A 17,676-nucleotide genomic window follows, 5' to 3' on the forward strand; every position below is an offset into this window, starting at 1 on the left:
CATTACGTTACATGAAGAAGAGGAAGATCGGCAGTAAACTTTTATGCCACAAACCTTTTCAAACTTTTCTTCTTCTATTTATTTAGCATTTCCAAGTCAACAGTGAGAGCATCATCACAGTCCCAAATAAATCATAAAAAAAAAAAACTTTAGTAAAATGTAATTGAAAAACATGGGAGTGACTGGTTCAAAAGAATTAAGCCTATAATCCCACTACACAGTGTATGACTTTATCTGCCAACTGTAAACTCGATCAGCTGGAACATCCAAGTCGCATTCATATAATAGGATTGACAGTCTTTAACTGTGAGCCCAGCCAAGTGGTATCTGTCATAGAGGCAATTTAAGCCGTGCCGTCAATTATTTACAAGAGTTTCAGGACAAAATTTTAAAAAAGTAGTTGGCCCACTGGTGGTGTGATTTTAAAATATATAGAAGAATGAAGAGTTTTATAAGGTGCTTAAAAGAGCTAAAATCTTGCCAAGAAGGCTTGCAATTTATTGATAAATGAGTGTACAAACACACAAAAAAACTGCTTTCTTATCTCAAAGAATCCAAAGGCAAGGCATAGCGAATCATCCTATGAGTACCATAAAGATTGAATATCACGATAAACCATAATTATGATTTTTTTTTAAATTTAAGATTAAATATGTGTATAGATGCACAGATTCCTTAAAGCTGTAAGATATCACCAGTTAAATATAAAGCTACCTTCCTTATGGACTCTCCATCCTTAGATTGTGTTACACATTTAGTTTGTGGACATAAAACTCATGTTGTTCCCTAAAATCATTCAAACTCAGAGGAAAGGGCAGATAAAGTATTCCAGTTGCACCACAACTCTGTATGTCTACATAAAATTCCTAACCTTTGGGGCCTGTGTCTATTCGAGCACAGGTCCAGAGATGTAATCCGATTACTTTTTTTGAGTAACGAGTAAAGTAAGGGATTACTATTGCAAAAAGGTAATTAGATTACTGTTACTTTCCCGTAAGATTCGTTACTGCGTTACTAAAACCGTGATTTTTTTGCAAGAGTGTCTCATGACAATGACGTAAGTGAGTGCGACGTTCGTGGCAACAGCTGTGTGCAGATCAAAAATGGATAATATAATGAGTGCAGGAGAGAGTATGACCGTGCAGCGTTTAAAGTGTGGAAGTACTGACCTTACTTTGAGTTTGATTCGGTAAAAAGTGACAAAAACATTAGCGTCCGCTGCTCACTGTGTGGGAAGAAAACTTCTTTTTACAGCAAAAAAAGCCCTAAACGTCCGAGCAAGCACCAAATACGCTGCCGCTGGAATGTGAAATTCACAGAGAAACTGCCGGATCCTTCCACTGACCGCTGCGGCACACCTGCACCAGGGCAAACCTCCGTCTGCCCCACTCCTGATATACAGGCGAAAATAGAGCAACAGGACCGCTGAGTCTTTGATTTTATTTATTTTCTGCTGTGTTTTACGTGCATCTATTTGAAAGAGTGAGTGTAAACACAAAAAAATATTTTATAAGCTGGAATATGCAGAAAAAAGTAGAATTGGGCTGAACGATCTATTGCTTTATTACGTATTTAGGGGATAAATCATGTTTTAAAAAGTAACCAAGTAACTAATTACTCTTGAAAATAAGTAATCAGTAAAGTAACAGGATTACTTTTTTCAGGAAGTAATCAGTAATTAGTTACTGATTACTTTTTCAACACTCCACGGGACAAAGCTGAAGACTGTCTGGAGTTCAACCAGGAGCAGAGCTGTGGTGTAGTAGTTTAAAGCCACAAAAGAAAACACAAAAACAAATATTTCAAGATACAAAAGTCTGTGTGACAGGCAAAAGATACTCAAAAACACAATTATGTACGCAATAAATGCTATATCAGACACAGTATAATTATTTACACAGTTTAAATGTGCTTTTATCCTTGTGATTGACGTGACAGGGGAAAAACTGTAGTTAGAAAATCCTTTAGCAACATAATGACTGTGTGTCTCAGACTGACACGATAATGCGAGATGATGAACCTTCTCTGTCTCGATCAAGTGAGAGAATGAATCATTCACATCGCCTTGGGTTTGAGAAGGCTTGAAGACACAAACAGCATATTAACACTGCTCTCTCCACCAAATTTCTCTCAGTACAGTGATCCTCATTAACCTTTGAAACCATCATGCAGGTGAAATAAAAAGTCAGAAACCTTTTGAATGCTTGAAAACTCTTCTATCCCGTGACCTCCAGTTCAATCTTTGAAAAAAAACCGAGATGTTGTAAGGAGATGATAGCTTTGTGAGAACACTTTACTTTCCACAAAATGAGGTACCAATCAAAAATCTGGTTCAGTAGCAAAAATGGCCCCAGTAAGTGAAAAAGTAAGAAGAAAAGAAAAGGAGAAATTATCCTGTAATACTACTTCTTGAAGAACTTGCTTATCCTTTAAGAGAGACAAAAGCAGATACTGGTAATATCTCTACAACGAGACACATACAGTGGGGCAAAAAAGTATTTAGTCAGCCACCGATTGTGCAAGTTCCCCCACTTAAAATGATGACAGAGGTCAGTAATTTGCACCAGAGGTACACTTCAACTGTGAGAGACAGAATGTGAAAAAAAAATCCATGAATCCACATGGTAGGATTTATAAAGAATTTATTCGTAAATCAGGGTGGAAAATAAGTATTTGGTCAATAACAAAAATACAACTCAATACTTTGTAACATAACCTTTGTTGGCAATAACAGAGGTCAAACGTTTACTATAGGTCTTTACCAGGTTTGCACACACAGTAGCTGGTATTTTGGCCCATTCCTCCATGCAGATCTTCTCGAGAGCAGTGATGTTTTGGGCTGTCGCCGAGCAACACGGACTTTCAACTCCCGCCACAGATTTTCTATGGGGTTGAGGTCTGGAGACTGGCTAGGCCACTCCAGGACTTTCAAATGCTTCTTATGGAGCCACTCCTTTGTTGCCCGGGCGGTGTGTTTTGGATCATTGTCATGTTGGAAGACCCAGCCTCGTTTCATCTTCAAAGTTCTCACTGATGGAAGGAGGTTTTGGCTCAAAATCTCACGATACATGGCCCCATTCATTCTGTCCTTAACACGGATCAGTCGTCCTGTCCCCTTGGCAGAAAAACAGCCCCATAGCATGATGTTTCCACCCCCATGCTTCACAGTAGGTATGGTGTTCTTGGGATGCAACTCAGTATTCGTCTTCCTCCAAACACGACGAGTTGAGTTTATACCAAAAAGTTCTACTTTGGTTTCATCTGACCACATGACATTCTCCCAATCCTCTGCTGTATCATCCATGTGCTCTCTGGCAAACTTCAGACGGGCCTGGACATGCACTGGCTTCAGCAGCGGAACACGTCTGGCACTGCGGGATTTGATTCCCTGCCGTTGTAGTGTGTTACTGATGGTGACCTTTGTTACTTTGGTCCCAGCTCTCTGCAGGTCATTCACCAGGTCCCCCCGTGTGGTTCTGGGATCTTTGCTCACCGTTCTCATGATCATTTTGACCCCACGGGATGAGATCTTGCGTGGAGCCCCAGATCGAGGGAGATTATCAGTGGTCTTGTATGTCTTCCATTTTCTGATGATTGCTCCCACAGTTGATTTTTTCACACCAAGCTGCTTGCCTATTGTAGATTCACTCTTCCCAGTCTGGTGCAGGTCTACAATACTTTTCCTGGTGTCCTTCGAAAGCTCTTTGGTCTTGGCCATGGCGGAGTTTGGAGTCTGACTGTTTGAGGCTGTGGACAGGTGTCTTTTATACAGATGATGAGTTCAAACAGGTGCCATTCATACAGGTAACGAGTGGGGGACAGAAAAGCTTCTTACAGAAGACATTACAGGTCTGTGAGAGCCAGAGATTTTCCATGTTTGAGGTGACCAAATACTTATTTTCCACCCTGATTTACGAATAAATTCTTTACAAATCCTACCATGTGAATTCATGGATTTTTTTTTCACATTCTGTCTCTCACAGTTGAAGTGTACCTCTGGTGCAAATTACTGACCTCTGTCATCATTTTAGGTGGGGGAACTTGCACAATCGGTGGTTGACTAAATACGTTTTTGCCCCACTGTACCTGCTTAAGAATTTGCAGGAAAATACATAAAATACAAATTGCTATATTGTATGGGAATATTTTAATTTTCTACTGTAAACGATTACAACAGTATACACACTGATCACACCATATTTTACACTGACACTGTCGTTCTGCAGGAAACGTATTAAGACCTTCAGTTAACACTTTGAGATTAACTAAACTCTGAATAAGTACACAGTGAAGTTGTACTGGTGCTGTCACCTTTAAATGGGGCCTGACTAAGTATGTGTGCTCTTATTATATAATAAATAAGGCAAATTGGTTAAGAACACAAACTCCTTTCTTTTCTTTTTTTTTTACAAAGCTCACTCCCATTGGTGATTTTTTTTATCATTCAGTTTCAGCCTATCAGAGGTCTCCAATACATTTACAGTATTTATTATTTTCAGAAATGCTTCATTTCAGATAGAAGGATCAAATAAAACACATGATTGTGTTCAGAGAGCTTTTTTAGCTTTTTTATATTTTACTGAGTGCATGGAATTATGTCCCATATATTTGTACATATGTGAAAAACATAACTATGAAGTGGTGCCAAGACATCTGTTGGAGAGACGTTATCATTTGTTTGCTATTTCAGCAAGGGTGCTTTATGAATACCAACAAACAACGACAACCTCCTTATTCCTGTTTTTATATATGATGAGTGGGTCATGTTGGTGTGGCGTGGGTGTTTCTTTGGAAGGAGGCCTTCTACTTAGATGCGCTTTACAGTGATATAATTAAAGAAAAAACAAGGGATACAATCAACTCGGTGCTACAAGATTTTACAAGCGTGTTCAAGCAATGATTAAAACCTAACAGTGACATCTTGCTGTGATTACACCTACGGAAAACTGACGCTGGGTTTGCTGATGAATAGGGTAGTAAAACAGGAATTAGGCCTACACATCCCACGAGTGTTCCCTGAATAATTTGTCTGGATGTGATAATGCCGCGGATTAGATAACATGTCGTACTGCTAACTGTTAACTTACTTGGTTAAAATAGGACATTATTTTACAATATCTGCTAATTAACTCTAATTATCAGCTGAGACAATGTATAAGTAAGAAAACTAGAACTTAAGTGCTTTGTTGTGTTTTTGTGTCTCGCCATTCCAATATTAGAATAGAATAGAATAGAATTCAACTTTATTGTCACTGCACATGTCACAGGTACAAGGCAACAAAATGCAGGTTGCATCCATCCAGAAGTGCTTTAGCCATGATATAGATATATTACAAATATATACTAGCAACATATATAAGCCAGTGTATTCATACATTAACAGCTTGCACAGTGGAGCTTGCTCTCCACTGTGATGTATTAGATCAAATACTGCTAAAAGGAAAAAGCCATTGGGTAAGTACAGAATCAAGACAGCATCATAGTGAGTTCAAAAAAGGAGAGTAATTATGCAAAAGCTTGTGATGATTCACTGTAGAATATACTTCTCAGCCAAAGTGATGTATATTCATACCGGGATGCACATTTGACCCACTTTTCAGTGGTGTCTGCATGTTTCGCCCTTTACACTCTTTTTACTCTTGAGGTTTAAGCTGGGTTTTGATTTCACTCATAGAGAGCTTACACACTAGCTTAGCCTCATCTTTGGATAAAATCCATGTTGCCTGGCCATGGTAGAGGACCCATGGCAATGTGAGAGAGACGGAGAGTCAGAGAAGACTGAGAAGGGATTCTTTTGACAGATGGTCCCACTTGGTAGTCATGTCTGTGGGCACTAATGCAAACAATGGCTCCCAAATACATTTTAGCATCTTTTCATCAATAAGGCTAGTGAGCCGAGTCCACAGTTTCAAATGATTCTGCCCCTGTTGTCTTCCATACACTCCAAGATTTTACATGCTCTGCTCCTTTTTTCCCCTGCATTTTCCCACTGCCTTCAGCCATCTCCATCACCCTGCTTTCACCCTCACTGTCACACTTGCTCACTATTTCACTCTACTTCACCCCTATATTCACCAAGACTTCCAGTCCAATTCCACCCACAACCAAACCCCATCGCTCTCCTCCCTCTGTCTGCAATGAGTGTGACGTCAGAGATAGCCGCACACCATTTCTGTGGACGACTTCTGTTTAGGCTCTAATAGGATTTACTCTGAGGCTGATTTTCTGCTCTTTGTCTTCTGTCCTGGAATGAAGTCTTCTTGCAGCCAATGGTGCAGGTGGTGGGTAGTAAATTATACACACTTCCCTCAGAGCTAGTCAGCATCACAAGTGAGTGAAAGGGGTAGCTGAAAGCTCCCATCACCAAACTGCTTTCATGACCAACACTGCCTCTCACAAAACCACAAAATCACTTTCCAAACACATCCGCAAACCTGCATCTAAAAACCCAACACAAACTCTCAAATATTACAGCATATTACCACACATATATTCATACCAGTATGCACAAACAAACAAATCCTCTACCGGCATTTATACACCCACTCTTCCTCCCCCACCACCTCATCTCTGCCATCTCAGCACACTTTAGGCAGCTCAATAACATCGAAGCATAACGGTGTGTGTACAAAAGAGAAATGATGTTAGTAACATGTGGAACTCCGATGTATTACAACGGACGGAGGCCAAAGGCCTCATCAACATCAGTCTGATTGAACAGGACATCTCCTCTGGGCCACCCCCTCCCCCCATTTCTCTGTGTATGAGTCTCATTCGGTCTCTCTCGCTCTAACAGGTAGAGCAGTATTGATGGCCAATCCCCAGCGGTGGTTGGGGGCTGTTTGGGGGTCGTAGCAAAGCACTAACATCTGTCACAGTGTTCTCTACAGCTCGTTATAAATCTGTCATGCCAAAGAAGGCAGGGACATGAATAAGACACGGGACTGAGAAACCGGTGGTGGGGAAAACATATGTTGCATGTTCATGAGCAAGTTATTACAGGCAGCTTGTTGGGTTATGCGTGGCATGTGCTCAGTTGTGTTCTGATAGATGCAGATTTTAACCAGCCCTCATAGATCAGATGCTCTTGTCATATTGGAAAAATCAATGCAGGTGTTAAATGTCTTTTAAACAACAATCACAGGAACCAGCAGGATAAATTTCGCCTGTCACTGCCTGACAGGGCAAAATCACCAAAATAATATCCTCTGATGCCAAATTTAGTACACATGCTAGATCACCGGAGGAATAATCAGTCAAACGTCTATCAAGATTTGTATGTACTTTGTGCAGTTAAAAAATGAATCCATTTTTTAAGTGGGCATTTCCTTCATATGGCCTTCAGGTACAAACAGCCATCATACGACCCAAGCCATCAGTCAGGCTTTTACACAATGAACCCCCCAGAACATCCTCAGTCAAACATGCCAGTATGAAAAGCGATGAGAATACTTTGAAGTCAGCCCTCAGCTGTCTGCCAGTGTGGCAACATAGGGAGTGTGATGAATACACAAATGAACAAAGGCCCAACATGAATGCATGCCACTCTCTCTAATTAGAGCAATATTATAATTCTGACACAGACTAAACTTCACAATTTCCCTAAAAGCCAACAATAAAAATCGGCAATGCAATGCTCCCACTCTCTTTCTCAGTGTATTTACTTGTAAGACTTCGTAAAAAAAAAAAACTTGTTTCCACATTTTCCAACCCTGTTTACCCAAATTAAAAGATTAGTAAAATCCCTGGTCATGGTGACATTTAGCAGTGCTACAGATGATTTCTTTGAATACAGATCAGATGTGGCATTTGAGCGTACTGACGCTTTTCCTGAAGTTAATCAGCAGACCAAGTCTTTTGACACCAAAGTCAAAACCACTTTTAAAGTCTTTAGAGTATTTTTTTTTATAATTGGATACTTATAAATGTCTCTGAGCTACTTTCAAGAAGAGTCAGTGTACTAGCAAATGAGACATCTGTTGCAAATGTTGAGGCTACGTGACACAGAAGTAACCTACCACAAGAGAGCAGTTCTGACCAGCTGTTCCTGTACAGCACAGAGGACAAAACCTGCAGGCCTACTAAGCAGACCCAGTATTTAACAGTCTTGACCTCTCTGTGTCCCTTTCCTTCTGTACTCTGCTCTCTCGCTTCCTTTCTCTCTTCAGACAATGCTGACTTTGGCTATTCTAAAGAAAATGTTCAGGAATGCATGTTCTTTAGTTTGCCTTTCAGCCGACAGGCCCCAAAGAGCGTTCCCTATGGCACCAATGCTGTTGTGAATGGCTTACGTGTAAAAGTGCAGGTGTGTTAAAATACAGAAATGCACTGTCCGTTACATAACAGTTATAGCTGTAATATTACTAAAGTGTGACCTGTGCAACAAAGGAAGGAATATTTTACCTTTGAAATCTCTCAGAAGAGGTCAAATGAATTGCAATGAGGCAAGCTGAGCGAGGAATATCTGTGAAAGAGCTGGATTGTGAAGCAAGGAGCAAGCAGACCATATTATAGATATTACAGCACTGAACACACTTCTCCATGAATAAAAAACTTTCCACTTTCATAGGCACATTCATTATAGAAATCAACACATCTGAGCCCTATTTGCATCTTCTTTAATGATCAGTCCTCAGTTCTAAAAATTGTGCAGGATCTTATCAGCCTTCACTGAGCGATCAGAAGCTCAAATCACACAGGATGCCAGCTAAATGTTATGATACATTTCACAGATAAATAATGTGCAAGCAGGGAAATGATCACATCAATAAACTCTGTAATATAGCACTGCAGGACTGTGAGGAGGAAGCAGGAAGTACATATGACCATTTTTAGAAGTGTTTTTGAGGCCCTATATATGGTGGATGGATTAAAAAAAATCAAAAAGTGACAATCAAATAAAAAGGAAACATTAGATAAGCCCCTTCTGGTGATGGCATCCTCTCCCAGTGACAAACTGAATTCTGGTAAGTCTGTGTATTCAATATATACAACCTTATATGTGGAAAAGATCTGCTATGACTTCATTGCCGCATTACTTTAAGTGGCAGAATGTGGATTTTCTTTTTTGGGAACAATTTATTTTCAAATGAATATTTCATACTAATGTACAATTTTTCCAAGTATCACCCAACAACCGCAGAAGCAGCTCTGCAAATGCTGATTAATCCTACCTGGCCTACATGGATGCTTTACATTTTGAAGGGAATAAATAACATGTATACACCTCTGTCACAACATTAATTAGTTTATTAAGTCACCTCCCGGCTTTTTACAGCCCACTGAAGTGCTTATGATAGATTAAAGTTACTGTTGGATAATTAAAAGGGGCTGGTATAATGGCCTGATCATCGTCCCTCTGTGTAAAAAGACATAAAAGCACAAACAAATCTGTTACCAAGATTTATGTAGCCTTTTTAAATTTACAGGGACAATAATAGCGAAAGGGCAGCATTACATCACGTTTACACAGCGAGTAATGAGTTGTCATAAATAGACACTCGCAGGGAAGATATTGCATTATCAATGGCAACACTGAGGACCCATTATTTCAACTTTTGTCATTATGGACTGAGGAAAGGACAAAGAGAAAAAAAACTTCTTTGAACTCTATTGGCTTACAGGAACATAAAGGACAAAGAATTAAATCCTCCTTGACATTACCTTGGCAGGGGTTAGATGAAAATGGAGGGTCACTAGTGGTGTGGTGTGTGAAGAGGACTCAGCGGGATAGAACACTCAACAAATTACTGAGGAGGGAACTATTTTCCTTAACTGTGTCCCATATTCTTTAAACTGTAATGGAAATCTCTGCTGGGGACTTCACAAAATAGTGAAACAGCTCAAAAAAAGTGATTTTGGCATTCAATACTATTTGAATGCCTGCTATGCAAAAACTGAAATGTATGTTTAGCTAATTAGTTTTGAAAAGTTTCAGTAGTCCCACACCGTTGTCCTGTTGGCATGCTTGCTAATCATATAATGCCGCAATAGTTACATTTGTTCCAGAACATGAAACTAGAGCCTAAAGGAAAAAGCTTTGCACACTCTATCATGAACCTTTCTTCTATGGCCACCAGCAGGTTAACATCTTTGAGTTTGTTGTCAAAATATTGTTTGCATGCTAGCATGCTTATCTCAAATTACCACAGTGCCCAAGTTCAGCCTCTCAGGGCTGCTAACATGGCTATAGAATCTTAATGCAACTTTGCTGTATTTTGACCACACACCTACAGCAAAGTTGTGTTATGATGCATGGCATTCTCGTTTTATGAGATGTTTACATTATTTGCATATCGTCTAAATGCTCACCCAGCAACTATGGGGCTAAAAAAAGGAAAGAACTCCGCCTTACAGGCAGAGCTTTTCTTGAAATATGCATAGGTTCTTATTTGCAGAGGCAAGTTTGCTGTCCCCTTGCTTTAACTTCCCCTGAATAAAAAGTAAGACAGAAAAAGATATAAAAGCTTTGTTTCCCATGTAAACTTATATGTCCAGAGGATGAGCTTCTGTTTTTAAATTACAAGGGGAAATCTGGGTTGCAAATTTTAAGATGTGTGAAAAATCATATTTCTTTTCTCCTAACATTTGTCATGGAATTATTTACTTGTAATAATTCCATAACAAATGTGAAGAGAAATACTGTACACATAAGAAATTCAGCATTGTAATATTTTGTACTATATACCATGTCCTGCTTTACTATGCATTCTCTAGCCACTGTGACAAATTCACCTCAGCATGACTTATTCTCTCACAATTTAGGAAGAGAATTTTATATAATTATAATCTTAAGTGTCTTGTTTTTCTATTTAACACAAAGCTGATGGCAGATAAGCCCTACAGGTCTCATGGCGAGCATTGATGCTTGTGAGCTTCCACTCTTGGTGTAGAAATCACCCTGTTCATTCATTTCAGTTGTTCCAGCCTATAAATAGGACAGTATCTGCCAGTTGTGTGGTCAGGCAGTATATCCAGCCAGCCTTGAGCTGTCATCTTTAAACGATAAAAGTGTGGGAGGACTGAATAGTTGAGTGTTTCTGTTTGCATGGCGTTTGTGTGACTTCCTCATTAATATATGTTCTAGCAGAGCAAGGACAAAGATAGCTAAATAAGGGCAAACGAGACACCAGAACTACTTGTCTCGAGATGGCAAATTTTCCTCATCACCTCACTGAAATCGTTTGCTCTTCTTTAGCCCTCTCATGTTTATTCAGGTCTTGATCATGATTCCCCCCCCCCCCACACACACACACACAGTCGCTTTTTTTGCTCTTCGTCCCTCTCACTCTTTATACCCACCTCTACTCTCCTCGCTCTACACCATGCTATGGCAAGGTCCTGACTGCCACTCACAGCAGGATGGCAGCGAACAAAAGAGCAAAGCAAAAGGTTAACTTATCCCAGTTGTCACTCAGTGTTCACCAGCCTACTTTGTGTATAGTTCAAGAATCTGAGGCCGCACATTGATCCTCATGTCATCGACTGCACATTATTCCCAACTCTCTCCAGAAACTGAATGCCCTCTAATCAACCACTTAAATATTTAATTAGCAGGAGCCTGCTCATAAACAATAATTAAGCGTGCTAAATGATACCCAATCAAAGGTAAAGAAAGGCAGTTTATTCAGAAGTGATAAACTGAATCATTTCCAATAAGAAATAAGAAGCTTTTCAGTGAAGAACAATGATTATCAAGAACTTTGTGTGTCTATAAGCGTTTATGTAGACATTGTGTTGCTGTTAAAATACTGTGAAGGTCATTGTCAAAAGAAAGCATTGTTAAGGTAATTGGTATGAGTTAAGCATGAACAAGTTTAGGTGTAAAGTTCCATCTTTGACTAACTACACTAATTAGACTGAAGTACAAGTGGTGAATGACTTGCTAGCCAGTCAGTTTAATTACTACATTTTTGCATCTCAAGCAACAACGACTGATAAATTAGCCAAGTGTCATATGTCTGTAACACATTTTTCATCTTATCTCCGCAGCAGCAGCTGGATAATGACGGCTGGATAACTTCTGGTATATGTAAAGAACTCAAATGACAGACTGCTTGAGTTAAGACTCATCTGGATTAAAGTTTGCTTTTGGAAATATAAAGTAGAATACTAGATATCTGTGACATTGTTAAGAGCCTCAGCTAAATGACACGGGATAATTATAGCAAAAGGCGAGACATAATATAATTTTTTTGCCTGTCAGGGGCACTATGAATAGCAATGAGTCATCAAGGCCTTTGTGCAACTGGGGACAAAAGTAGGATCTAGTAACTAAGTGCAGGGGACATAAACAGCTTTTGAAGATCCCCAGGAACCTATTAAAGTCTTAATGATTCATTTCAGCAGAAGAATGTTTAATCGCCTTTTGCAGTCTGTTCAGAGTCTGAGTGAGATAACCTTGGCTGAAATTATTTCATTATTAATTTGGTGTCTGATGTGTGGACGTGTGTCCATTCTAGGCACCTATAGTATGGGAAAGCCAACAGAAGTAGACAAAACCGTATTGTTTACCATTCAAAGAGGCATGCAAACCCAGAAATATTACTCTCTTGTCATTACATAACTCCTGGATTGGTAGGGAAACTTCATTTGATCGTCTTCACATGATTTTTATACACATATAACATCTTGTCCTGTTGTGCTCTTAACTCAATGCTTCCACCTAGCTTTTCAACCACAGAAGACACCTTGCTTTGGTACAGTGGCAAGAGAGCTTTGCAGGTGGCGACGCACACACAAACACACATACACGCCTACGCGCACGCACACACAGCTATTTCCCTCGCTCACAGAAGCACATGAATCATCATCATTGCCCGCTCTACTAGCCATCGCTTCAATGTGTGAATGAACAACATTCTCTTGGGGCTCCAGCAGATCAGGACAGTCAAGATTACCACGCAGCAAGCACCGGACTTCTTGCTTGATCATAGCTACTGAGCAGAGAAGATGACCCCCTTCCTGACGTCCCACACGCTGCCCCAAGTTATCAGATTTAAAATAAAAAATAAAAGCAGCGGCAATTTATTCCAAGGGCGGGAGGGGGGTGGTCGAGGAACGCTTACCTTCCTGCACTGCCTGGAAAGGGTTGTTAGGCTGGATAAGTTTCACAGAGTGGGTGATTTTCTCGCTCTGCAGAATGTCATCGCTCAGACTCAGGTCTGAGATGGCAAGTTGGAAAATTTGGTCATCTCTTACAGCGTTTTCTTCGAATATGGCACCTGTTGAGTAAAACAGTAAATTACTTGGAAGAGTAAGAAGGGGGGGAAGGGGGGCACGCAGTAGTTATGTGTGCGCAAGTTAGATGTGGGAAGATAATGATGAACGAAACTTATTTTTGCTGTGGACCCAATGCAGACAACATAGCTTTTATTGCCCACAGTCTGCCAAAGTGATGGACTGAACAGTGCTGTTTTTCTTTTTATACATCTTTACATTAAACGTATTTTTTTCTGAAGCTAAGCGTCTTCGCGGGTGAGATTTCAGCACCACGGAGAGCGACGTGGTCTCATCAGAGACCACTGTAAAATCGGAAACACGCACTGCACTAGCTTTAGTCAAACTTGGAAAGTTAATATCCATCATGCCTAACAGATCCACAGCACCCTACCCACAGTAGGCCTTGTGTGGGAGGAATACTGAAGCTTAACTGCCCCCCCTCCACTGTTTAGCAAAATGGCATCAACTGCTATTGGGAGAGCACATACATCACGGAAAGGGGTTTCAGGGAAACGAGAAGAATGATTGGGGTACACTAACATTATGCGGACTATAAGCCAATATTATCTGGATGGAGTCCCACTGTTGTATTAAGCCAGTGACTGAGCACCTGCTGCTGCTTGCCAGACTGTTGCAGTAAACAGTGAGCAGCAGCAGCAGCAGCGGTGGCGGCGGCGTAGCACCGAGACGAGATTTGCTCACAGTGACACTGACGTTTTTATCTGAGATTACAGCGCTGCTCATTGATGAAAAGGGGGGCAAAATGAAGGTAATGACCGAGTCCGTGTTGAAACGGAGGTTGCAGATTTGTTTCAAAAGTGTCAAATCAAACCTAATGCGATGTTTAAGGGCACACACCAGATCGTTTGGATGCCGTGGTGAGTTTCAAGCATCTCCACATCTCCGCAGCTCTGGTTTGAAGTTGGAGTACAAAGAGGCACTATGTGTGTTGCATCTATAAAACGAAACTCCGCTGACATTCCCTCTATCTTTGTTTTTGACATTGCAGTCACGTTCCGGGGAAAGTTGAGGCTTGTCGGGTACACACAAGAGGTAGCTTGGTCTAAAAAAAGCCTCAGCGGTTTGTCTATTGCACATTAGTGTTTTTATCATTATTATTTCACAGCTTCACTGAAACAGGCCTTTCTGCTTACTGTAAATCGTTTTTTCTTTTTGGTTTTTGGGTTTTTGTTTTTTTGTTGTTTTTTTGTACAGGACTGCGGTTCAAAGGCAGGCAGTGGTGTGGTTAAGATGTGAAGACAACATGAATGCAGCAATCTGTCGTCGAAAAGTGACAGAAATGTCTCTGCTAAATAGAATAAATACCAATAAATAATATGAACAAAACAGTTGAAGCAATGAGGGTCGGGTGATTGGTCATTTACAAAACACCAACTTTTCAACTCGCCGGAGACTCAAAGTGTTTCTTAAACGCAGGATGAAGCTGAATACACTCTATTTATCCCGCCCTCTCACCAACATCTTGTGATCTCGGCAGTATAAGCTGGCTGACCTTTATTCCCGCACCCCTTTACACTTGACCAACCCAAACATGTTCTGTTTTTTCTTTTGTTTTTTGTTTTTTGCCGGACGCTTACCGATATGTATGATTGAGTCCGCTTTGGCCGAATTGCATTGCAATATCCACAGGGGAAGGCAGATCAGCAGCAACTCCATCTCGGGATTTTAGTGAGGCGGCTCATCCAAGCTCTGCTCGGCTGTCCTGTACTGTCCAAATGGAGCACCCGAAAGAAAAAAGAAAGAAAGAAAGATGATCAAAACCCAGAGCCAAACAGAACCGCGATCCTCCTCCTGATAGACCAGACCCGCGTAAACCCTACAGAAATGACCACAGTTTTCTCTCTCTCTCTCTCGCTCTCTCTCTCTCGCTCTCGCTCTCTCTCTTCCTCTCTTGCTCTTTTTTAAACCAACAAAAACAAGCCGACCGCAGGAAGGTGGGCTCAAAAAGACCAGGGCGAACCGACGGGGACTCGAGGTAAGCCTAAAAAGACAGGTAGCCCTGTGAGAGAGACCGGCGTTCTCACTCTCGCCTCTCTCCCTGCGCTCCGGCGTCTAAAGCATGGCAAGCAGCAAAATATGCGGAGGAGGGACACCCCTCCAACAACACACGGAGAAACGCTCACATACACACTCCGAGAGAGAAAAAACCACTCTCTTCAGTCCTGTCTTAATCACGTGACTGCAGAGACTTCACGACTCGGGTGCTTTTTTCGACAAGCCGGGTAGAAATGAGTTGGACTAGCCGGAGAAAGACGCGTGGAGAGGCGATAATTAAACACACGACTGGAGGTTAAAACAGGCAAAGAAAAAAATAATCCCTTGACAAGATATGCTTTACTTACAAAAAAAGAAAAAAGAAAAGAAATAAAACAACGCGACAAAAGCAGACACGCAAAAGTCAGCGTACATATTTGGCGGCGGTGTGAACAGTTTACTTTTGGAGAAGTTGTCGTTTTCGGGGAAAATGTGAAAGACCAGAACGACTGGGACACATTTTCACCATACTTCAGCGACGACGGAGCGCAGCTGATGTGCCAGAGAAAAGGATTTACACACTGTGATCCTCGGCGAGGGCTGATGGATGAGAGACAGACGTGGCAGAAGCCACAACGCCTGTCTGAACCAAAGAACAGCTGGATGGAGTTGACGGAGGAGCATTCCGCACAGGAGCAAACAGAAAACAAACCTAACGCTTTCTTATAGCCTGGCTTGTTCGATTAATTGAATATTGCTTCTGCATAATTGACTCTATGGGTGTGTGTTTTTTATATATAAAGCCGAGGTCAAAGTGTTGGAGCGAATTTTTAGGACACGAATCACTCTAAAGGGTGGGAGTAATTTTTATTGGGTAGCCTTACACACATCAGTGAGCAATGCACGGCGTTTGCAGAGCTATAAAGAAGAAGAGGAACTCGTGGCAGAAGATTTCTAGATAGGCATAATCTTACAATTAAAGGATATTTCTCGTGGATGTAATAAAAACGGAAATATCTCTTAATTGTTTGGTTAAGTCTGTCAGAGGCGCAAAAAAACAAAGTTTCAGCACCACCAGCAGTGGACAGCTCCTTCACTGAACTGCACCGGACAGACAGTCAAGTGAAGAGCAAACACTGCACATTTATATCTGTCTGATTCTTTCCAGGATGCAACATTCTTAGAAACAATATGTAATAAGGGAGTGGATGTTTTAAACACCCCGCAACCCCTCAGCTCGCCTTTATACGTTCTTCAGTTTAATTGCAGGCAAGGGGTGAATTCACATGCCTCCAACGTTTTTTACTAAAATCACACACTACCCCTACTGGCCATCTATAGATACTGCACCTGCTGTAGCACAAAATATCTCAATCATTTCCTAACGATTTATGTCGCTTTTTATGAGTGATGGTCATATTTCACTGCTCTATCGCCATGTCATTAGGAAACAGGCTGGAGTGAACCCGAAAGGCTTTTTACTGCTCAGGGTAGTATAGATATTTATGCCTGAATATGTGATGAATGCTAGCCCACATCTTAGTGACATATATCAGATTTTTCTTTCCCTTTTTTTGTATATGAGCAGCTGCTTTGACAACAAGGGGAGGAACACACTGTAAGAATCAATTATTGCTCTTTGATCCCAATTACAGTTTCCACAGCACAGTAGATCAATCTGGGCACATTTCAAGGGGATCAAATCTGAAAGATTAACCTTGAAATTTGTGCTTTAAGATGACAGGCATCCAAAAACACCATAAAAATTTCATCAGGTCCCAGCAGAGGAATGCATCTCTTAATTTCACTGATCTATGAAGCAATATGTTGCTGAGATTTCATAAATAAATTATTCATTTTAAATACTGGCTAAACTGCCATGTGACATATGTCTCAAAAAGGCTTCATTCATTGTACATTCTTGTTTATTATGAGTGCTTGTGGTGCAAATCTGCCCCTCTCTTTCATTCTGCTCTTCTGTTGGGGTGGGGGGTGAGGGGGTGATACATGATGTGCAACTCGAGAAAAATCTGCATAAGAATAATCAGGATGTGTTCAATCTGACTGACACCAGTAAGGTGCAATGAAGCTGCTGCCTAATAGCATGTGCAGAATTATTAGGCAAGTTGTATTTTTGAGGAATAATTTTATTATTGAACAACAACCATGTTCTCAATGAACCCAAAAAACTCATTAATATCAAAGCTGAATGTTTTTGGAAGTCGTTTTTAGTTTGTTTTTAGTTTTAGCTATTTTAGGGGGATATCTGTGTGTGCAGGTGACTATTACTGTGCATAATTATTAGGCAACTTAACAAAAAACAAATATATACCCATTTCAATTATTTATTTTTACCAGTGAAACCAATATAACATCTCCACATTCACAAATATACATTTCTGAGATTCAAAAACAAAACAAAACCAAATCAGCGACCAATATAGCCACCTTTCTTTGCAA

General features: G+C 40.6%; 1 protein-coding gene across 2 annotated transcripts in view; it reads right to left on the reverse strand.

The window, feature by feature from the left end:
- Nucleotides 1-16,194, reverse strand: part of grid1a (glutamate receptor, ionotropic, delta 1a) — a 259,552-nt gene extending 243,358 nt beyond the window's left edge. For both annotated transcript variants that reach the window (XM_040001760.1, XM_040001761.1), the window contains exons 1-2: nt 14,820-16,194; nt 13,068-13,223 (exon numbers count right to left, since the gene is read on the reverse strand). In XM_040001760.1, the coding sequence (XP_039857694.1) occupies nt 13,068-13,223; nt 14,820-14,898 (235 nt within the window). In that variant the 5' untranslated portion in view covers nt 14,899-16,194. The remainder of the gene's footprint in view (nt 1-13,067; nt 13,224-14,819) is intronic.
- Nucleotides 16,195-17,676: the final 1,482 nt, after the last annotated feature.

The sequence above is a fragment of the Simochromis diagramma genome, unplaced genomic scaffold (genome assembly GCF_900408965.1).
Source record: "Simochromis diagramma unplaced genomic scaffold, fSimDia1.1 OVJJ01000421.1, whole genome shotgun sequence".
Lineage (NCBI taxonomy): Eukaryota > Metazoa > Chordata > Actinopteri > Cichliformes > Cichlidae > Simochromis > Simochromis diagramma.